This window comes from Cydia amplana, chromosome 14, assembly GCF_948474715.1.
Source record: "Cydia amplana chromosome 14, ilCydAmpl1.1, whole genome shotgun sequence".
In the NCBI taxonomy this organism is placed as follows: domain Eukaryota; kingdom Metazoa; phylum Arthropoda; class Insecta; order Lepidoptera; family Tortricidae; genus Cydia; species Cydia amplana.
The window spans coordinates 12,449,945-12,472,097 of NC_086082.1; the positions used below are offsets into that span (position 1 = coordinate 12,449,945).

The 22,153-nt window shown below is 36.8% G+C and overlaps 2 protein-coding genes across 9 annotated transcripts in view; both read left to right on the plus strand.

Moving 5' to 3' along the window:
* Positions 1-22,153, plus strand: part of LOC134654219 (guided entry of tail-anchored proteins factor 1-like) — a 129,619-nt gene that overhangs the window by 53,135 nt on the left and 54,331 nt on the right. The gene's annotated exons all lie outside the window — the stretch shown is intronic.
* The window catches only part of LOC134654199 (NAD kinase-like), a 54,752-nt gene that overhangs the window by 13,532 nt on the left and 19,067 nt on the right, over positions 1-22,153 (plus strand). Inside the window, exon 1 of one of the 8 annotated variants that reach the window (XM_063509660.1) lies at positions 764-1,034. The exons of 2 other annotated variants lie outside the window; for them this stretch is intronic. In XM_063509660.1, coding sequence (XP_063365730.1) covers positions 841-1,034 — 194 coding nt within the window. In that variant the 5' untranslated portion in view covers positions 764-840. Of the gene's footprint in view, positions 1-763; positions 1,035-18,309; positions 18,456-21,870; positions 21,895-22,153 lie in introns of those variants that run through there. 5 more of the 8 variants (XM_063509656.1, XM_063509655.1, XM_063509659.1 and 2 more) reach the window with 5 other exon arrangements.

Consider the following 22,153-nt stretch of genomic DNA (forward strand, 5'->3'; position numbering starts at 1 on the left):
ATTACCGTCAATAAGGCAATAACAGTTATCTACAGACTTTTACACTTAAAATGTATTGTTAATACAAGGTTGATCATTATTTTGGTATAGGCCAAAACTTTTAATTAACATTATTTACAATTTAGTGCTTTTCCACTTTGGCAGCACGCAGTGTAGTAGTGAACATTTGATTTCGGCGTCCATGGCCAAAAAACAAATGTTCATCTGCTTTCTCCCTTTGTCACTCGAAGACCCCATAAAAACTATTTCAGTAGCGTCCAGTACGTCCAATGTCAAGTATCACGATTTGGCCCGACCCGAATCATGATTCACGATCGTCTTAATCACAGTTATAAATCACGGTGATAAGTTGATAACGGCCATCGTGTATTGCTAATAATATTTAAAGGCAGACGAACCAGCACTAAGTGAACTCGAAATCTATAGAAATTATGTAGAATTGGAGATTTCACTTTAACTGGGTATCCTGAGCGAAAGATTGCATGAACACAACAAGCTACGATTCCGAGTTTGGCAGCTTTGAATCGCCGCGCCTAGACAACAAAACATTCAGACATAAAGCCTGTAACCACCATAACAGGACCTGCAGATAAACAACGGCTACGCGTAATCAGATGTCAGATATATTAACTGCCAGTGTTCTAAAGCGTTGTGAATACAGCCAACGAGTAGCACAGTCAGTCGTCCCTCGGACTCGCGCTCTCACGTACGTTCGGATTCGGACGTGTGTTACGGCCGTGCTCAATCCAACCGGGTCAAGCATCCCTGCACTTGTGAAACGAAACGGTCTAAAAAATTCGCGCGTGAAAAATTGCAAAAGTGATGTGCTAAACTTGAACAATGCTGGCGATGGATTCACTGTGGTGCGGGTCGGAGAGCGAGCTCTCGACGCTGAGGCTGTGCAAGAGCGCGATAGAGAAGCAGGAGTACAGGCAGAGACGGAAGCCGACGAAGAGTCTGATCCCGCAGGGGCTGCTGCACGCGCACCCTGAGCAACCGCGCGCGGTCAGGAGGCGAAGGTCCGGCACCTGGCCGTAAGTTGCTCTGCGATTTTGGTCCTTATCGCGGACTGGACGTTCTCGCAACTTTTTTTGTGTTGACATTGCACTTAAGCCCATTGGGGCCATTGGTTTCGGTCTGGTAACGTGTAACCTATTTAAAATTTAACATGTATTGTAAAAAAAAATATAGTGTAGATTTAAGTGAATTCGATCCTAAAAATCTTTCGTGGTAAAATGTTTCTTTGCTTATGTCTTCAAGAAGTTTCCAACATTTCTAAATAGAATATCTACACTAAAAATATGCTGATCTAAAGTCGTATTTTGCAAATCAAACAAATACCAGAAGAAAATGTTGTCAATAGTCAGATATATCCTATAAGTATATTAAAATTACTACTCTTTGGTCAGATGCTAATAAATTTCAATAGTAAATTAACATCAAAATTGTGTATTGTTATATAATTTTTCCGGTTTACTCGCGGTGATAAGAAAAAAACCACAAACTTTATCTTTGTTGTCTGTAACCGGGTCAAGTGCGAACCGAGGCTTCCTATAAATTACGTCTGTATAATAGGTTAGATTCTTAATATGATGGTCAAATTATAAATGCCATATTACACCTCCATCTAAAATGGAAAAAATATATCTACCTAAAAAAATATGTGATTCTTCTTGGTATCCTGCATGATAATTGATAACTAAATAAGGGTCTACACAGGTTCTAGGTTGGAAGTTCAGATCGCTTTCACAATATGGATCTCTTATTCTGACGCGACGAGACGAGACTTCGCATGATGGCACGTAGTGACAATTAATCGAAAAAGTGGCAATCCATCAGCAGTGGACTGGTGGTCTTTTTCCCCCTGCAATAACCTAAAACATCTACCACATCCTACCATGTTTATGTACTAACCTATTACTGTTCTACACATTTGAAATGTGCAAATGTCGTAATACTTACACGTACTTAATTGCAAAGCATACACGTGCAATCGCAATCCTTGAAGTTAACGAAGCTGCTATCAGTCAGATCTTAGCTAATTAGCAGAAAAACATTGTGTAATTTTACGGTACTTAGTTTATTTATTTATTTAGTACTTTTACTTTAAAAAAGCAATTTATAATAGGTGATATTTCGATTCGAAAGAACCTTCTTTCATTGCTCCTGAAATTACCTATTTCTATTTCCTAGCTATCGCGTTTATTCAAAATTTCGGCCTCGACTCGATTGTGTTAAAATATTTACGCGTTCTATTTTGCCAGGCTCGGTTATGCAAAATTGTATCCTTGTATTTTTTCTTATAACTCGTATAGTCCTCACACATAGTAGCGCCTCCTTTTTGAAGGCTATCAAAAAGGAATCATATTTCAAATACTTAGAAAAAAATCTGCTAAAGCATAATTAGAGGCTCTCCGCTCATGGGCTTGTACGTTCGCTCACTGCCCAGAGATGTGTATCTATAACTCGCTGGATAGTCTGAATACACCCGTAATACACTTCATAAGCTCTTTAAAAAAATTGCCGTACAACTTGTAAGTAAACCATTTGATCGGCGACTCTGTTAATTGGCAATGCATAGATATTCTGTCATAGTTATTATTTGGTAGATCTTAATTGAACATGATCAAAATTGATCATCAATCAACAGATGAGCGCTACGAGCTAGTTTTTACGTGCCACAATTCGCGTGTCTGTCATGTCGATTTTAGATAGCGGTCTTGACATGAATAATGATATTATCATTATCGTTATTATAATGAGATAATACGCGCGTTGTAGTTGTGTATATAGGTGTGGGTGATGCCTTAAATCACCGGAGGCCTATTCGATTAAGTAGTAGCTAAAATGACACGTCGTGACACTCGTGAAGTGGTCACGATGTAAATAGAACCATGAGAAAAGTTTACATTTTGTCATTCGATTTGTCTTGTAAATTTTTGTAACTGACATATTATTCAGTTCAACCTGTTGTGTCAAGATTTCTGCTAATTAAACGAACTTTGTACAAGAATTACCGGTCGAATGTATGCGTAAATCTTTTAAAACCTGTGCGTTAAAACTTGCGAAACATTTGTACATATAACTTTTCTTTTAATTTATTATGCTCTTATACGTATGCTTTGTCTGGAAAATCTTAAGTATGAACGTGGCAACATCTAACTAAAGGATTCAAGCTGTCATTAGTCATTACACACAACAGTCATTGCACATGAACTTTTTTATTGACTTACTTCAGTTTTAATTACTATTATAACGTCGTTAATCGACAAACAGGCAATAAATGTCCAACGAGATTTCTAGCATTGCTAATAATGGTAACTTTCCACAGATGTCTAAGAAATTGCTAATAAAACCTTTATAGCGCTTCTAGAAAGCTCTAAAAGACTTTTTAGGAATTATTCTCCTTTAGAGCTAGCGTGAATGAATTTAATTGACGTTGCTATTCAGGTCTAACTCGTATTGGAGTAAAGACTGCCTATGTCTAGCTCTCGATACTTCGTTAACTTAGGACCCGCACATACTGGACACCTTACTTAAATACGTTTTTTTTTTCGCACGTATAAGATGAATTGATAAATATATCATACCTAAATAAAATCTTATTATAGGTATAGGTTATTTAACTATTTATGTATTTCTTAAACTCCACCTGTATTGCGATAATCAAAATTAAAGAAAATATTTACTGTGTTCAGTCTCCGCTGTACTTCACGCCACTATACCTGTGGTCCATGCCCATGTATAGGCAAACTAGGTGCAGCTACATAAACTCTAGTCTAGGGTTAATAGCTTAGCTTTTTAATGGGACAATTATTAAACTTGTATGTGAATGCAAAAGTCGGCGGTATTACTCGTAAAGCCGGCCCGTTGCAGCCTGCGGCACCTGCCATATTTTAAGTTTTAATATAAGTAAATGTAGAATTTACGAAACCTTGGGAAAGGAAAGGATACTTGAGGGCTTTAAAAAATCAAGCTAGCTGTTTTTAGGCTACTAGAATATCAACCATCCAGCAGTGTTAAATAATTTTAATTAGCCAAGCGAATATTTTGGCCTTCTGCTAAAATGCATATAAATCACCTATTACACGCTCAAACACTTATTGACATGAGTGCTTTGCAAAACTTCAAAGATTTTGATAAATCTACTCTTCGTGATATTTTTGCAAGTGGAATCGTGCATCGCTAGTCATTAAATTCGTCACGATACCTACTTTATTTCGCGAAAACAATCGTTTCTAATACATCTGTGCTATTGCTATCAGGAGAATCAGAGGACTGGTGGGACTTGCCGCTGTGCGTATTAGCAATTTAAAATAATGATAATGGTCCACACTACTTCGTCTGTAGATAGTACTAGATAGAGTTGTAAATAAGTGAAGTTTAGTTATGGTTTGTGGTACAATCATCTAATGCTTTGTTACAAGATGTGAAGTAAATGTACTTATGTCCACAAACCACAACTAAACTTCACTTATTTCCAACTCTCATCTATCATTATTATTATTTTAAATTTATTTTTATTTTACACCTGCTTAGTCGTATGTTTTGTTATCTAAATGCTGGCTGGCGATCGTTTGTGAAAATGTCTATTGACTTTGACGTTGTCGTTAGTTTAAAAAAAGTTTTATTTATTTCCCAAAAAAACTTAAAAATACGGAAAAAACTAACATTTCAAAACGTCCTGAAAAAAAAAAACGATTTGTTTTTTCGAGAATTTTCAACCCTACTTATAGCCGAATCAGGCTTCTTCTTCATGTGCTTTACTGTAATTAGATATTTACGTTATTCACGCATATGTATTTGTATATTATGAATTAAAATAGGTGTATAATGCTGTTATCTGTCAGCGTCCTTGACGTGGCAACTGTAAAAAGTTAGGCAGCCATGTTTGCTACAGTTATTCAACGTTGCGATCACGGGCTGAACGATCACGTAATTTGTTAAACAACCTCTTTATCAGTATTACCTCATGTGTAATTCGTTCCTGTTTGAATATCCAATATTAGTATCCAATACTATCCGAAACGTAAAAAATGTATTAAGTAGGAGTAGTACAGTATTAAGTTCGCCTTGACTGAGGGATTCGGCAATCCTAGTCCATCTCCGATTAGAAATAGCAATGATCCCGAAAGATAAATAAATGCAGATAAGCGTAATTCTGGACGCACAGTTTATACTGTTCCTTCAGTCTTCATACTAAGATTACTATACAGGGTGTCCCAAGAAGTAGTGATATACTGAAGCTGGGAGGTAGAGGACCTAGAGGGCTATCTGAATCACCCCCATGTATGTTCCGCGATTTTTCGTATTTTCGGAGTTATGATTTTTTTTAATTTTTCACCTATCGCCGAGTACGATGAGATTTTTATTTATGGTGACGTGAATTATTGGGGTAGACGCTTGATTTTTTTTTGTGTGCTAAGCTGATAGATAGGCCAATTCAGTATGGTAACATTTACTATCGTTAGATCTCTGAATGGAATTAAAAAAAAATTTAATGCCAAGAAAGATAAAATTACCCAGTATGTTTTATTTTTCTAAGCGCCCTTGAAGTTGTGAACATACTGGGTAATTTTATCTTTCTTGGCATTTTTTTTTTAATTCCATTCAAAGATCTAACGATAGTAAATGTTACCATACTGAATTGGCCTATTAGTGGAGTCAATATAAAGTTAAAGTTACATTAATTGCACAGTCAAATGTTTCTACACGGGTGAATTATATATCATATTGAATACCCGGCTGCGAATTAACAACTTGATATCTGTTCCCGTTTTTGAGAAATAACATTTTTTTTATTTTATATTTTATACTACCTAAACAGTAATTTCACACTAGAGATTTTTTGAAGAATGGGCTATGAAGCTTACACGACTACACGGTCAGAATTTCTCCCGGCAATAATATTAATTATAGATTTAATGAAAAAAACAATAACTTTGTAAGTTTTTCATGACCGAGAATATCCCACACTGAGAGAAAAGTTTACTATTGTGGTTAATAGTGTTTGTTTCGATCATGTTTAATTTATCTGCCTGAGGAACTGCTATATTCGCAGAATAGCAGCATGATATTGGAAACAAACAGCAAATAATGTTCTACACAATTAATGGACACTTCTAGTTTTTTGACAGTAAGTGTACAAGTTATTGAAGAATAACATACTTATTTTTCTCGCAATTATTAAATCAATTTCCAGCATAAAAAGTCAATGAAGTATGCTGTATTTCCAGGCTTCCACAGAGGCCAAGTCAAACTTTGTTTAAGATGTCAAAAAGATATCATTTTGTTATCATTCGCCCAACCGTCTCGCTCGCACCAATACATATTTCATCTAGTACGAGTGAAATGCACGCGCGAATGATATAAAATGACATCTTTTATAACAAAGTTCGAATTAGCATCAAGGTATATTAGGAAAATATACCTTATGACTTATGGCATTGCGTTAAGGTTTAATAATTCAATGCATAAAGTGTCTGTGTTTATGTGAAAAATGATAGGTGTCAATTTTTATATCTATTCACAAAACGTTTAGAATACAGGATGCACAGTCAGATATAAATAGACCCTTGAAGTCTTACAACTATCTATGATACTGGATCTCAAGCTTATTTGGTTAGTAAGTACCGTCCACCAAGTTATACTTCGAATAGCCACCCGGACAAATTCCAAAGCTAATTTCGAATTTTAAAATTTGACAATTCACGAGAAGAGTAACGTAACGTCAAAGGATATGTTTGTCCCTTTTCAACGATCCTGTCATCCGATGCTTGAGTAGAGTGAAACTAAAAGAAGCAAATGTCAGCAATTCGTAACGCTTAGTTTTTGTTAGCGTTAGCGCATCGCGACATGAGAACTAGTATGAGCCTGGCCCTCGATTACGTATAATTGCAAGGAAACTTGGGATCAAGTTATCTTAGTCAATTTAGAGCAGTTGGAATTCAACTCATTGTGAAATTTTTGAACGTTTTCAAATAATTTGTTGGATTAAGTAGTAAAAGTGTTACAGTGTGTTATATATTTGTGATCTACTTACAAGGCCCTTTCATTTGGTACCCCACATGGTATGTTTAAAAGAAAAATGGTAAAAACTTTGCGTCATAGCAACTACCCTCACCACTTTCGCGCTTGTCATCTCATATATTTGTGTTCAGGATATTATACTGAATGCACTGATACCAAATATACTCATATCCGAGACGACATGAGCGTAATTTTTTCTAGAAGGCTTTTCGAGAAAAGGCCAGGCTACAATATCTTTACAGGTTGATTGATACTGAGTGTATTAACACCATGTTCACCCATATCCAAGACGATATGAACGAAAAGTAACCTAAAGCCACCCTACCAACATTTTCGTAACAATGAGAGATTATTTCTTGGAAATAATGTTGTAATATAAACTCCTTGTAGAGCACCTACCTGCGAAGAGATCGTGCTGTCAAAGTTGTTAATGATTTAATATAATATTGTTAATTAACTAAAGTTTTATTAATGCATCATTTCATTTTATACACCGCGGGATTTAATAACCCGAAAGATTTAAATCACGTATTTTTGACGACAGTACGAGTAAATAATGTTATATCAACATGGGTCCAATTATATATTTTAATTAAACTACTATTTCAGTATAAATTAAATCATATTAATTTACCGCTACTTTGTGAACAAAGAGAGTGAGCGAGTTTAATTAATCTCAAGTAGAGAAACAGAGAGCGAGCATGACATTTCATGAATCACTCCGATATCATACGATGCACGGCGAATGCAGTGACATGTGTTCCATGACAAGAAGTGTCAAGTTATGTCTAGGATCATGTTTACGTTGAAATTATTTCAATTGATTGGCACCTCAAAATACCACAAATTGTATCAAAACTTTATTAATTACTACAACAGTATAGTGCAGTTATTATTGTTGAAACTTTGCGATAAAATCTTTTCCTTTGAGTGAGGTAACCAAAGCCATTAACCATGATTATATCCGAAAGAAATCATGCCTCTTATAGTTTTAACTCATACTACAGCTGGAAAGGGATGATTACTTGAATGACCTTTTGTTAAAATATCGATCATGCTTATCAGTACGTATTTTAAATTCTCGATGTGTTGATTTATACTGAGTAAAGTAAAATAAACAACTATGTTAAACAATTACGCTTTTTTATTAATTTAATGAATTAGGTTTTCGAAGTGTGTACCACCGTTTTCAGCACAAAGATTTAATTTTAAACGGATTTCATTATTTAGGTTTACAAAAGTGTTCTTTATTTCTTCGGAAGCCGTTCGAATTTTTATTAATAATTCTTCTCCAGAGTTCACTGGTGTTGAGTATTCCTTCCTTATCTTTCAGAGTTCCCCATAGAAAAAAACCAATGGCGTTAAGTCGGGTGACCGGGCGGGCCAGGTTAGGACGTTGCTTCCACGGCCAATCCACCTCTCAGGGTATTGTTCGTCTAGCCAATTTACGAACTTCTAGGCTGAAGTGGGTCCGTCGTGCCGGAAGCACATAGTTCTTCGGGTTTCCAAATCCGTACACAAAGTGAATATCCGCTAAATGAATTTTATTTATTACAGTCAATCAAATTTAAAGATGTTATCTTGCGCATATCTTGTGTGACATATGAAATATGTCATTTTATTGACATCAATTTCGTCATTTTCGTCAAACTATCAGCCAGTTATCGTAAAGGTAAATAGTTTGTACTCTCGTGATTGAGAACAGAACAAAATTTCGGTAGTGAAACCTTTTGTAGGATATCAAACTTAATTAAGTGAAACTGGCTAATAACCATGTAGTTAGTGCGTCTGCGTGTAAAATTAGTTGGTGGCTACGTCACGCATAAGGGTGTGTTAGAATTGAGATTTTTTTACTTGTGATTTGTTTTAAATAATTAATATCTCTTAAATTAAGGGTTTTTGGACTATGTGTTATATAACTTTATATACTCTAATTAGGCTCTAAAATTGTTGGTTTAAATCTTTCGGGTTATTAAATCCCGCGGTGTATATAACCCTATTACCCTTTGAATGACCTTTTTCACGTTTTCTACAGCAATGCAGTCGACTGCAGCAATTTTGAAGCGCGACATTGCTACCGACTGCATTACTGTGGTAAATGTCAAAATCGAAGTTCCTGTCTGGATTTTGGCGTCCATTAAAAATAAATAATCAAAGGAGGTCATCGATCAAATGGGCCGGAGGACAAGCCATCGTTAACTGGTAGAGAATGCCTTATGGCATTAAGTCCGCCTCTTGTACTATAAGGTTTTTCTTTTGTGCAATAAAGATTAACCACTTTATTCATAAACTTTACGGGCCTGATTTAGTTCAATTATGTTTATCCCTTACTTACAAATACATAAGTTAAAGTGACAGATAAGGACAAACGATTATTACTATTATTAGCTAATTGAGGTTTGTAGCGCGTTTATGAATAACGGGGGTTAAAGAAATAAAATAAATACAGATGATGACAGTAATTATATACGCATTTTATTACGGAAAAAGATTTAATATTGGGTGTAAATGAAACGGGAATTGGAAATATAAAATAAAATGATATTATATTATTCATTTCCGTAAGTCAAACCATCATCTTTATTAGCATTGACATAACGCTCAACTTCGCACAAACTTTATGGTTTTTCACTAAGGAGTGATATATTCTCTTTACGCTAAACTTTATGGTGGGTAGACAAGTCTGTATACTTCTTTGGAACTAACTGCCACAGTCTGTCATAGCCATGTCATAGCCTCATAGCTGACATATGTGACGTATAGGAGATACCGCAATGCATGCATGCATTGCGCGTTTTATAGGAGCTTGGCCTGAGGTGTGTTAAGTAAGCGCGCAACGCATACCGATGAAACTGGGTAAGATAGTCATGGGAGAATTAACGGTCGACCGGATCGCGAACTCTCGGCTGTTGAAGCGGAACAATCGTCTGCCGCGAACATTGAAGTGAGACGGAGATATGGAAGTCGATAAAACGTTCTCTACAGTGAATCAGTACCCGCCATTTAGGGTAATTTAAATAGCTTGGATGATTTAATAATGGTTTTATTCCATACAATATTACATATACGTGGGAGATTTTTTGTTGTTACACTAACATGAGAAAGAGATTTGAGAAAGTGAAAAACAAACCCACTGTCCATTTTCTCGAAGCAACGAAAACATTTTCAAAACAAAAATGGTTAATAGTAATTAAATGGATTAATTTACGTGAGAGATTTTTTTGTAGGATATAGTAAATATACAGAGCTTAATTAACATGTAATTGTTATGTACACATAGTTGTTATTTTTATATAAAAAAATATTTTTAATAAAGAAAATTATTGGGAGCTGGTTTTGGTGTCAAGCTGGGAGAAAATATAAATACATAATGAGTATATGTTTGAGAACTGCATATTAAAAAATCTCGAGTGTCGGATTCATGTTTTGATATATTTTTTCTATTTTAATAATAGTTTGGATTTATTAAAACCATGTGACATATTTTGTGGAGATTTTTTTTTAAATATAGTATTTGCAACATAGGTTATCACATCTCAAAAAATCTCTAGTGTGAGAATTCATGTAGAGCTCTCATACATTATGAACTGTGCTGACCCGCCTATATCTATCAGCGTAGCACACAAAAAAAATCAAGCATCTACCGCAATAATTCACGTCACCATAAATAAAAATCTCATCGTACTCGGCGATAGGTGAAAAATTAAACAAAATCATAACTCCGAAAATACGAAAAATCGCGGAACATACATGGGGGTGATTCAGATAGCCCTCTAGGTCCTCTACCTCCCAGCTTCAGTATATCACTACTTCTTGGGACACCCTGTATACAAAATACAAAAAATTCAAAATTTTTATTTCGTTACCAGGCATATGAAACAGGATAAAACAAATCAGATTCACTTAAAATATTACAATTTGCTTAGCAGTAGCCCTCACACTAGGTCAAGCCTGTGTCGTGAGGACTCTAGGAAATTCCAGTAGATTTATCAATAAGATGATGCAAAAAAAAATACAGATAAAAAACGAGTTTATTTTGTAGTATCACAGGCTAAGATGTTATTCGCTATATGATTTCTCGCCATTTATCACAATTACAAATCATTCTGGTCTAGTGCAATCAAGGGGCACGCAAGGGTTCGCCCACAACATACTATTGGATCTGTTCGTTCTCTTGTATGTAGTTATACATAGATACTGTTCGCATTACTACGCGTTCCTTGTTTGGTTCTGTTTTTAATGTGATAGCCAATCATAAATTCTGACCCAATCATAAAACGTTCTAGCCTACACTTCACTTACTAGGCTAGAAGTTCTACATAGAAAAAGTATTTCATATATCAATCATTTGGAAGAAAGCTCTGCTAATATAATAGTGACCAAAAAAGAGTGGCCTAATGGTGTCATAGTAAGATAATTTGACTGGACCTCTATTAGGTACGCACTGTTTCATGACTCAAGTTCTAGTATTGTTGTAGCTGATTATTATTGTTTTAGACTTCAATTATATTCGTCCGCTGTAACCTTTGATGTGTTTACTTATCGATAACAGTTTTTTTATTAAAACTGTTTGTTTTAAACACCATGTTTAAAAATCCGTCTCGAACTGATAACCCTCAGACACGAAAACAACTTTGATAAATGTGCCTATTGATTGTGTTCCACTTTCGAAAGGCAGGTGATAGCGTTGATAAGATTCTGTATCCATATTCATGGTACTCGCTGGCCCATTTTCTGTACAGCATATTCCAGTTGGTTCGAAAGCAAGTGGTTAGCATGGCTGCGGCTTCTTGTTTTTAGATCGAAATTATGGCTGAAGTAAAGGGGCCCACAGATTACCACGATATCAGCCTGTCAGTAGTTCGGAACTGTCACCTTTTGCGTTTAACTGACAGGCTGATATCGTCCGGCGAACTGGTAATCTGTGGGCCCCTTTAGAGAAATAAATTTTCACATTATCTTTACTACTAATTACAAGTTCTCTCAAATAAAACTTCTGATTGGAAGGTGACTTTCAAAATTGTGTTTATGCTTCTTTTTTTCTGGTTCTCGTTTTGTTAAGGTTAAACAAGCTATAACCAAACCTATTATAACGTTTATTTGGATTAGGTAATTTGCGCTTGTGTTGGCCTCATTTGTCTATACACGGCCAGGGCTATCTGAATTTAAACGTCAATATTTTATTCATTACTAGCGACCCGCCCCGGCTTCGCACGGGTTAACAAATTATACATAAACCTTCCTCTTGAATCACTCTATCTAAAAAAAACGCATCAAAATCCGTTGCGTACTTTTAAAGATCCATACAGACATACAGACAGATAGCGGGAAGCGACTTTGTATACTATGTAGTGAAGTATATACCTTCTTGGTCGGCTTATCACACATTAGATATTAACTCGTGTTTTTCCTTGCGCAGCAATTCCTCCATCTTTAGACATCCTATTGTGAACCAAAAAGGCCATCGGACCATTTTAGCACCTAGCCTATAAATAACAGTTACATAATTCAATTTCTGTTCATGATGCGCTGCCGTGCATACGGTTTGCGGTGAGATACAATAATAAGCGTCAAGGATGTGTTGTGTGTTGATTTTTTTTCGAATTTTTGTATGAATCTAAATGAACTGCTTAAATTTCGCACAAAACTGCTGCAAGCTTAACAATTGGCAAATATGATTTGACTGCAAATTAAACATACCTACTCCTACTCCATACTACTCCTTTTATGAGTAGGTTATTTATTTTAGAAAACAGCTAGGCCAGACAAGAATCAGAGTTTACTAACCAAACATACTTATGTAATACTGGCAGCTCTTTGAAACATTATAGGCATCAGTAACTGCAAATAGGTACTAAGAATATGCGTAACCGTGTAACGTTGTGTACGTCAGTTTGGCAAAGTGCACACGCTTATTATGCATTTTACTATGGTATGTTTAGCTCAACCGAAAACCATATAGATTTCGTATCGGTATGAGGTGTGTGTGTATTATACTAACGTTGGATTAACCGTAATTTGATAGGTACTAGGTGGACAAGTACTAACTTACTAAGGCAGCATTATTGATTGTTAAGGCAGCGGCTAAAACTGACCGGCAATTGTTTATGCTTCGGTTGCCATAACGAAGTCACGTGCCTTGAAAAGGCTTTGTCGTAGTTTTCCACAGGCCATGCAAAATTAAGGAAATCAATGATAAACACATTTGTAAACTGTTCTCACTTAATCGTAAGAAAATTATGTATTTTTTTGTGATAAAATGCACTGAAAACTGCTGTTGGACCGATAAATAATAAGGTACAGTATATAGGAAGCATATGCGTCGGAAAATGGGTTGCTTTCTTCGAAGCCTTAACTCATGACGTTGGCCGACATACAACGACCTATAATGACATTACAGGATTTACAGGATTCCTAGTTAACTAATAGGCACAGAAAGAAAAAACTGCGGTCACTAATGCAAAAAAAGCATTATACAGTGTGTAAGTCAAATACGGGCAATAAATTAAACCAGATATAGAATTTACCCGTCTTATCATTAATTAAGATGTTTTTTTAAGTTACACTTAATTATGACCCCGTGATTAATTTTTTCCACATGTACCGAGCAGCAATGTACTGTAAACATTAAGAAACAAGATGATAATGACATTACGAGATACGAGCTTTTCATAGTAACTGCCAACAAGCGTTGACAGTTACTTTAAAAAGCTCGTATCCCGTAACGTGTGTGGTGTATTACATTGCGGGCCGAATTATTTTGTATGGTTATAATTTTCAATGCATTTCTAAGTAAAATCTATCTCAATATACTTTTTAGGTCCTATGCTAACCACCGTTTAAATATTCGCCCGTATTGGATTTACACACTGTATATTAAAAATTATCATTTGTCCGTAATATAATAGCAAACGAACAGGTCATTTTAAACATGAATTAACACTTAGAAGCACTCAGGGTTTTATCGGATTTAAGCAGTAAGTACATGTTTCATAAAAGTGGCGGAATATGATGATAGCATATCACTAGCAACATATCATATCCCCGTTAATGAATTTGGAAAATTTTCAAATTCCATAGGAGTTAAAAACTTCAATATTCGATGGTTAGGATGGAACTTGTGTTGTATCTCGGAGTGCCTACTTAACTGGCGCAGTTCCATCGTATTTTCACGGAAACGTACGAACGTGTCTTGCTATTTCAGTCAGTCACGGTACAAAAACTACCGAGGTTGACTGAAGCAGCATGACAAATACGAACGTTTCTCAGAAAATACGATGGAAACAATTATGCACTACATCTGTATATAGTTGTACTATGACACTATGTACCCACTGGACCAGCTGGCAGGCGTGCCGATAGTGAAAGTTGCACGCGCGCGGATTGTGCGATTTGTGCGGGCTGTCAAAATTAGACATAGTTCAAGCCTTGTTGAGATTTAGACGGGCCTTATTTGCAAAACCTACAGTTATAACTTCATATATAGTCAAGACCAATAAATCTGACGTGTATATTTTAGAAAATTTTGAAACGAAGTTTACCCATTTTTAGTGCTTGCTTCATCACGCGAAATTCTGTTTAGAATTAATATACTTGCACAAAACGAGTTAGGTAAACTACTTATAGCTATTAAGTATGTACTAGGAAAATATGACATTTCGTTTAAGTTTTGTTCCAGCTGCTGTCAACTTCTCAGATGTTAATGTTAAGTCCTTGGATATCACAATTGAATGTTTAATTGTACCTACCCTCTGTTACCGAGGTTCTGTCGGTATCTTTATATCAAATTTAGATTTTATGGTGAAAACCTAGAATCTAGAATTCGTAGAGATCTTGTCTTATGTAGTTCTGTAATAAAACTCACCCTACTCAAATTTAAATTCACGTATGTATCTCCATCTCATCTCACACGTCTATTATACTATACTACAACAGCGATAGAGATGGAACTAGTCGATCTTCTAATTTCGATGTTCGTGGTAGACGGATTACGGTCGACCACATATTTAGGTATAGTCAGCGGTCAGCGTCAAATACTTTGTAGCAACCAAAGTAGCCAAATAGTTCGGTACACCATATATTTAGTATGGTGTACCGAACTATTTGGCCACTTTGACTGCTACACAGTATTTGACGCTGACTGTACCTACATATATACCTACTTTGTCTGACGATGACCTATAAGAACATGATTGAATCATTTGCGAATAGTTTACTTGCCTTGTGTGCATGTGCACTGCACGTGCTACAACTTTTCGCTATGTCATTTACTTTCCTATGTTCCCTTATCATGTGGAGCAGGGATGTTGCGAACATCCGCATCCGCATCCGCAACCGCGGAACTTCCGCATTATTTTCAACATCCGCATCTGCATCCGCATCCGCATAAAATCGATGCGGAGCTTATGCGGATGCGGATGTCGAACAAGTCGGTAGGTACAGGAACGTCTTAGCATCGGCGTAAGTGCTAGACTGCTAGGTAATTTAGTCATTAGCCAAAAATCCTATTAGAAATGAGCAGTCAAGCGTGAGTGGGACTTAATGTACGGAACCCTTGGAACGCGAGTCCGATTCGCACTTGGCCGGGTTTTTGAAATAAAAATTACTAAAATGTAATATTTGACGTTTTTTATGTACCTATCTTGACATCCGCATCCGCATCCGCATCCGCGGATGTGAGCCTTTAAAAATCCGCATCCGCATCCGCATCCGCGGATGTCAAAAAATCGGCATCCGCAACATCCCTGATGTGGAGTGACGACCGTTTCACTACCTTACGTCAATCGTTAGTGTTATTCACCTTCATGTGTCGAGACAGATATTTGACCATTGCACTATTCAAGTGCAGAGGATGGGAAATACTTTTTTAGGGTTCCGTACCCAAAGGGTAAAAACGGGACCCTATTACTAAGACTTCGCTGTCCGTCCGTCCGTCCGTCCGTCTGTCACCGGGCTGTATCTCATGAACCGTGATAGCTAGACAGTTGAAATTTTCACAGATGATGTATTTCTGTTGCCGCTATAACAACAAATACTAAAAACAGAATAAAATAAAGATTTAAGTGGGGCTCCCATACAACAAACGTGATTTTTGACCGAAGTTAAGCAACGTCGGGCGGGGTCAGTACTTGGATGGGTGACCGTTTTTTTGCTTGTTTTGCTCTATTTTTTGTTGATGGTGCGGAACCCTCCGTGCGCGAGTCCGACTCGCACTTGGCCGGTTTTTTAACTTATAAACTTCGAAGGTCCTTTATGATGGAGGCATTCATGCTCAAACTATTATTTATAGAAAAACGCTAATGGAAACTGGCGCAATTTATGGAACGTGACTTTGTCGTTCGCATCTGTCATCCAGATACATTTTTGCTTTTCGATTAATTGCTGTTTGTCGGTAAAAGATTGTCTACTTGGCTACGGAAGCAGAGCATAGAATTGGTAAGCACCTTAAGATTGCCCAATATGTAATAACTATGCCATCAATAATCTCATGGCGTTTGCAATAGAAAACCACATAAGATTACGTGGAAGCACGCTGCAGTGACCGGTGACGAAACGGCGGCGACTACGATGCGACACCTAGGTACATGTGGGTCAATGCTGTGTGTTGACACCTAACCTGCATCGATCGGTGGCCGCGTTCGCAGTTGTGCGCGAGCACTGGGTTCTCGAGAGAACCAGTGTCTTGAGAACTCTTGTCGAAAATCCGAGTGTGACTTTAGGTGGGTTGAATGAACGATATTCCATATAAGTATACATGTTTCAGTGTTTCCATTTTCTTCGCAGACCGATTTACAATAATAATTATCCCATACCTGTACTATGTTATCTGTAAAATAGAACGGCATTGTTTTTTCTTTCGAGCATTGTTTTGTAATTTTCAAATTACCAAAGTGACGTTGTTGTCAAGTAAAAAAATTAAGAGTGTTGGATTGATCTCGAAGTCGCTAAGTTTTAATTACCCCACTTTACCATTTGCGTAGTTGGATTGAAAACCTATAAGTACTGGTTTTCTTGAGGCGTCGAGTTCCGAGAGTCTGACTTCGGTAAGGGAATGGAACGACATCCATCAGCATTGCGCACTTACATCATATTATGGAAATCATGAAAATAATTACACCAACAAAAAACGCGTTTTTTGCAAAGAGAATGCTATAAGTATCCTGTTGTTTTTGTGGCTGTAAGACAATAGATGTTTTTCTGACAGATAATTGAAGCTGAATACTTCTATAACTATTAGCACCTCAAGCATCAGACAAGAACTATTATTTATTTCAATGGAAAGTGTTCAGACTGGGAGCGCAAAACAAGGGTTCGCGACAGGAAACAGAGTGTCTGTGTCAAACAACACTGGTACTCTAGCGATACCGTCTACCTGTTCATATTGCGCGTTTTTACACGAACTTATGAGTTACATGTTTTATACCAGATTTTTTCAACAAGGTTAAAATAGATGGCACAAAGCTGGTCGCGGATTATTAGTGCTTTCGTCACGTTTGTCATTTACAAGGATATCGGCTGGGCCGGCTTCGGAACTGGGCCGGTCGTAATGGCCCGCCGATTATAGGTCAAAATCAAAACGGACCACGTGACGGGGTCACGCGGGCGCCGCTCGCTTAAAACTGGATTAAGTTTAAAAATAAAGATTGGCGCCAGTTGCTAGGCGATTACCTCAAGGCGCAAGGCATTTAAGCAGAATTTATAGCATTTAGATACTTACATATGTTACATATGTATGAATACATATGATATGTATCTTCACTTTAGAGTTTAGTCGCGAAAAACCAGGTGACGATCTGACGATACGTTAGGTACTCAATACGAGGGCACAGCTAGCTTGGATTTGGTATCCTGGATTAGATTAGGCATTTGTTGCGTTCGAGATTTGAATATCAAACGATTTTCTATCATCCAGAAATGTAATTGCCCTTAAATTGTGTAACTTAAACAAGCATATCATTGAGTAAGCGTTAACATAATTAGCGAAAGGCACGGTAATTTCGGAAGATGCTTAATGGAAGTCCGATAAGTAAAATAACCGGACGGAACAGACGGTTGCGAAACCGGCAATCTCAAGCGCAAGTTAAGAGCACACCAAGGTCGGAGCTGTCAAGTGTGCGAGGTTTTCCCTCCACCGCGCATCGCCAGTCGCTCGCCGCGCAGCCGCCAGCGCAAGCACTGCGCATCTTCGCGCGCAGCTTACCTTAAAAACGCTTAAAACATGGCTCTCTTCCTAACTCAAACTAATAACTAAAATACACATTGTATACTAACTAAAATACCAGTGATCGAAGATGATTTTTGTATAATAAACTAAGTTTTTTTTTCGAAATGGATGAGTTTAACGAAAGGCAATTGTTGCGAAGGCAGTTCTCCCATGAGTCCGGTAAGACGGCGCTAACTAGAGCTAAGGAAGAATATAACAGAGGGTATGATTATTTTTATTACGTTTATTTATTGGTTGTAGTGACCTGTAGCAAAAATGTAGAAGCGAAAAGATGTACAAACATTATCATTTTATCACACTGATCTAACCAATGGTGGATCTTATTACATTGCAATAGGGCTCACGAACGGTCAATTAAATGTGCCAACAATGCTAATATTGCTAATACCCACCCCACCTATGGGACACTTGTTAACTTAACTTAATTTTCAAAATACTTAATTAATAAAATGCCATCAACTGAATCAACATTGCGAGGTTACTAGGTCAATTCTGATAATATTTGAGTTTATATAATAATTAGAATTGTTTAACTATTGTATTAGGGCCTTGTTCCGTTAAATAATAATATCTGGCTGACCGAGCTTCGCTCGGAAAACATATAAAAACTCGAAAATGCGCGTTTTCCCAGAGATAAGACCTAGCTAGTTCGATTTCTCGCCCCCGAAAACCCCTATATAGTAAATTTCATCGAAATCGTTAGAGCCGTTTCCGAGATCCCCGAAATATATGTATAGGTATATAAATAAATAAATATATAAATAAACAAGAATTGCTCGTTTAAAGGTATTAGATTTAACTATTCCGTATTTACCGGTCTAAGCCTAATTATTTATTTTTTGACAAGATTTTTTCTTTGTTTGAATGAGAAGTAAGAACTGAATATTAATAGGTGCTCGTAGGTACTTTACATACAATTCCAATTAAAAAAATACTAGAATTATCAGGTTTGACCAGTATAGCAAAAGAACCTAAGTCTATTGCTCTAGCTAGTTAGATAATATACGGTATTAGCCATACCTACATGTACACGTTTCTTACATCCTTCTGGATTTGGGGTTCTTCAGATCAGAGGCCCTCATATATACATAACGCTTCCAAATCCGCTAAATGTTGATAAGATATGTTAATTAATTTATATCAATAATTGATGTATCATCATTATTAACATAATTATTGGACTTGCAGTGGATATAAGTGTAGTGAAATTAGAATGGTCCAACTATATGAACAACGATACACTACAGTTTAGGGCTGCATGTAACGTTTAAGATAACATATAGCGTTATCTTGAATTGCCTCGGAAAAGCTATCAGGATTACGAGTTCCATTATCAAAATTTGTTTATATTATCAAAACAATTGACACTCGCAGCCTACTGTTTATATCAGGAAAAGTTATCTAACAAGAATAATCAAGACTTAAGATTGAATCTGACCGGGTAGCATGACTTGCGTTCTCTCGCGACTCCATACATAGGTACATATAGTGCGACTTCAAATATGATGTCGCGCGCGAGAACGCAAGTCATGCTAGCAGGTCTGTTGTGAATGTTGTGATTGTTATACTAACAATAGCCATAGTTGCTAACAGTTTTTAGTTACCATTACCACTGGGTACTACTAGAATTATATATATGTAGGTTCAATTGACATTCAGCTGAAAATATACTCATTAATTTGGAGGTGTTATGCGTGACTGTAAAAGTCTGTACAGATAGAATCAAAACGTCCTATCAGAAACCTTTTTTTTTATAAACACTTTTTGTTTTACGTCGTACTTACATTCTTGCAGCAGATTTACCAAGAAAAACATAACCATTATGGCGAAAAATAAAAACAAACAAATTGTTACAATGTTACGTAGACCATGCGTGATGGAACAATAGCTACTCAACGCCATAATCACGAGAAGATCTAAGTGGGTAATCAGTAATAAAGTGTAATAACCGAGTACAATATTGAAGAAGATACCTAATAACAAAGACAAGTTAACAATAAAGTCTGGCAGTCTTCATTAAAAATAACAATTTTTCACCAGAAATTCATTGTTGTGAAAAAGTGCCATGTTTTTTGAGGTTCTCTGACATCTGCTTTGCCTGACGCCTTCTTTTAATCAGAGGTCAAACCCTATCTCTCCTCATACTTATTATATTATACCTAAAGGTGAAAGTGACCCTGTCTGTCTGCCTATTGCTGAAATCGCCGTACCAATTATTGGTGAAAGTTTATGAATTTGTTGAGATAGTTTGTCCAAGGAAAGCCATAAGAAAGCACATACTTAGTTTTCACGGAAATTCTCATTCTAAGCAGATGAAGCCGCGGGCGGAAGCTAGTACTTAATCTACCTATATTAATTAATAGTAATACTTTCAATATTGTGCCGAAATAGTATGTATGTACATAATTATATGCATCTAAAAGCTCTCCAAGCGGGGTGTGGTGACGCCAACTACGACAGTTACAAGAAACACTACATTGTATGAAAACAGTCTTTATTATTTCCTCATCTCTAACTAAAGGAAGGCACCACCTACCTAATAACCATGAATGTGTATGTTTTTTCCATGTGTTTTGCACATGACGATGTTTTGCTCGTTAGCGAACAGCGGCGTGCGCGCATACTAATTTACGGGACACAGTAACTGACATACCCGTGATTGAATACCCGGGCATGTACAGCGTGATTATATTTCCGTTCCCGGCGTTACTAATGTCGGTAAAGGCGGCGTGATTTTGCTCCACCAAAGGCGCGGTGTGTACGGGGATGGAAAAAGGCTCAGACGAGAAATGTAGACACCTTGCACCGTCAAAAAAATCTTCGTTTGTCATACACAGGTTTTTGTCGTAAAATGTATGTTCTGTTCCGGAAGACTTGCACGATAATAAATTTAAAACATTCGATGAAACTACTTACTATTATAATTAATGCAAACGAATTAACGCACGCCTCAATTTTTTACGTCAAAATAAGACACATAAGTCATGCCACCTCTATCGTACAAGAAATAAATTATGAACAAGTTCCTCTAATTTGTGTAGTCAATAATATAATAATCTTTCAACGGAAAAATATTAAACCTTTTAAGTTTGCATGTTTGTCTTAATTTCACAAATTGGTTGATAATGAACCTAAAAAGCGCTGGTGGCCTAGCGGTAAGAGCGTGCGACTTGCAATCCGGAGGTCGCGGGTTCGAACCCTGGCTCGTACCAATGAGTTTTTTGGAACTTATGTACGAAATATCATTTGATATTTACCAGTCGCTTTTCGGTGAAGGAAAACATCGTGAGGAAACCGGACTAATTCCAATACGGGCCTAGTCTACCTAACCCTCTGGGTTGGAAGGTCAGATGGCAGTCGCTTTCGTAAAAACTAGTGCCCACGCCAATTACTGGGATTAGTTGCCAAGCGGACCCCAGGCTCCCATGAGCCGTGGCAAAATGCCGGGACAACGCGAGGAAGATGATGATGATGGTTGATAACGAACCGACGGTACATTTTTAATGGTGCATCCTGTACTTTTAAAGAAGGTGATACAAAATCACAAACGTAGACGTATAGTAGGTATTGGAAGTAGGGTCAGAGATCGTCGATTGTCAACGATCGGTGCACGGCGATGGACGTCCCGCGACTGCGTTCAGGTGTTTGGTTTATTTATTTATTTTTCAGTCGTAATTTTCGTATACTCATTGTTTTAAAGTTAAGTTTAAATATTGTGCCGAAATATATTCGTTTGACATTGATTATTTTGGAACCGCCGTTGAACACTCGATAAATGGAAATAAAAATGACTTATAAAATGTTCATTTAATTTTAATAAATTACCATAAGACATTGTTTATCCTTCCAGGAGTCTACATAATGTTACACGTTCTAAAATATCCCTTGACATAAGGTGAC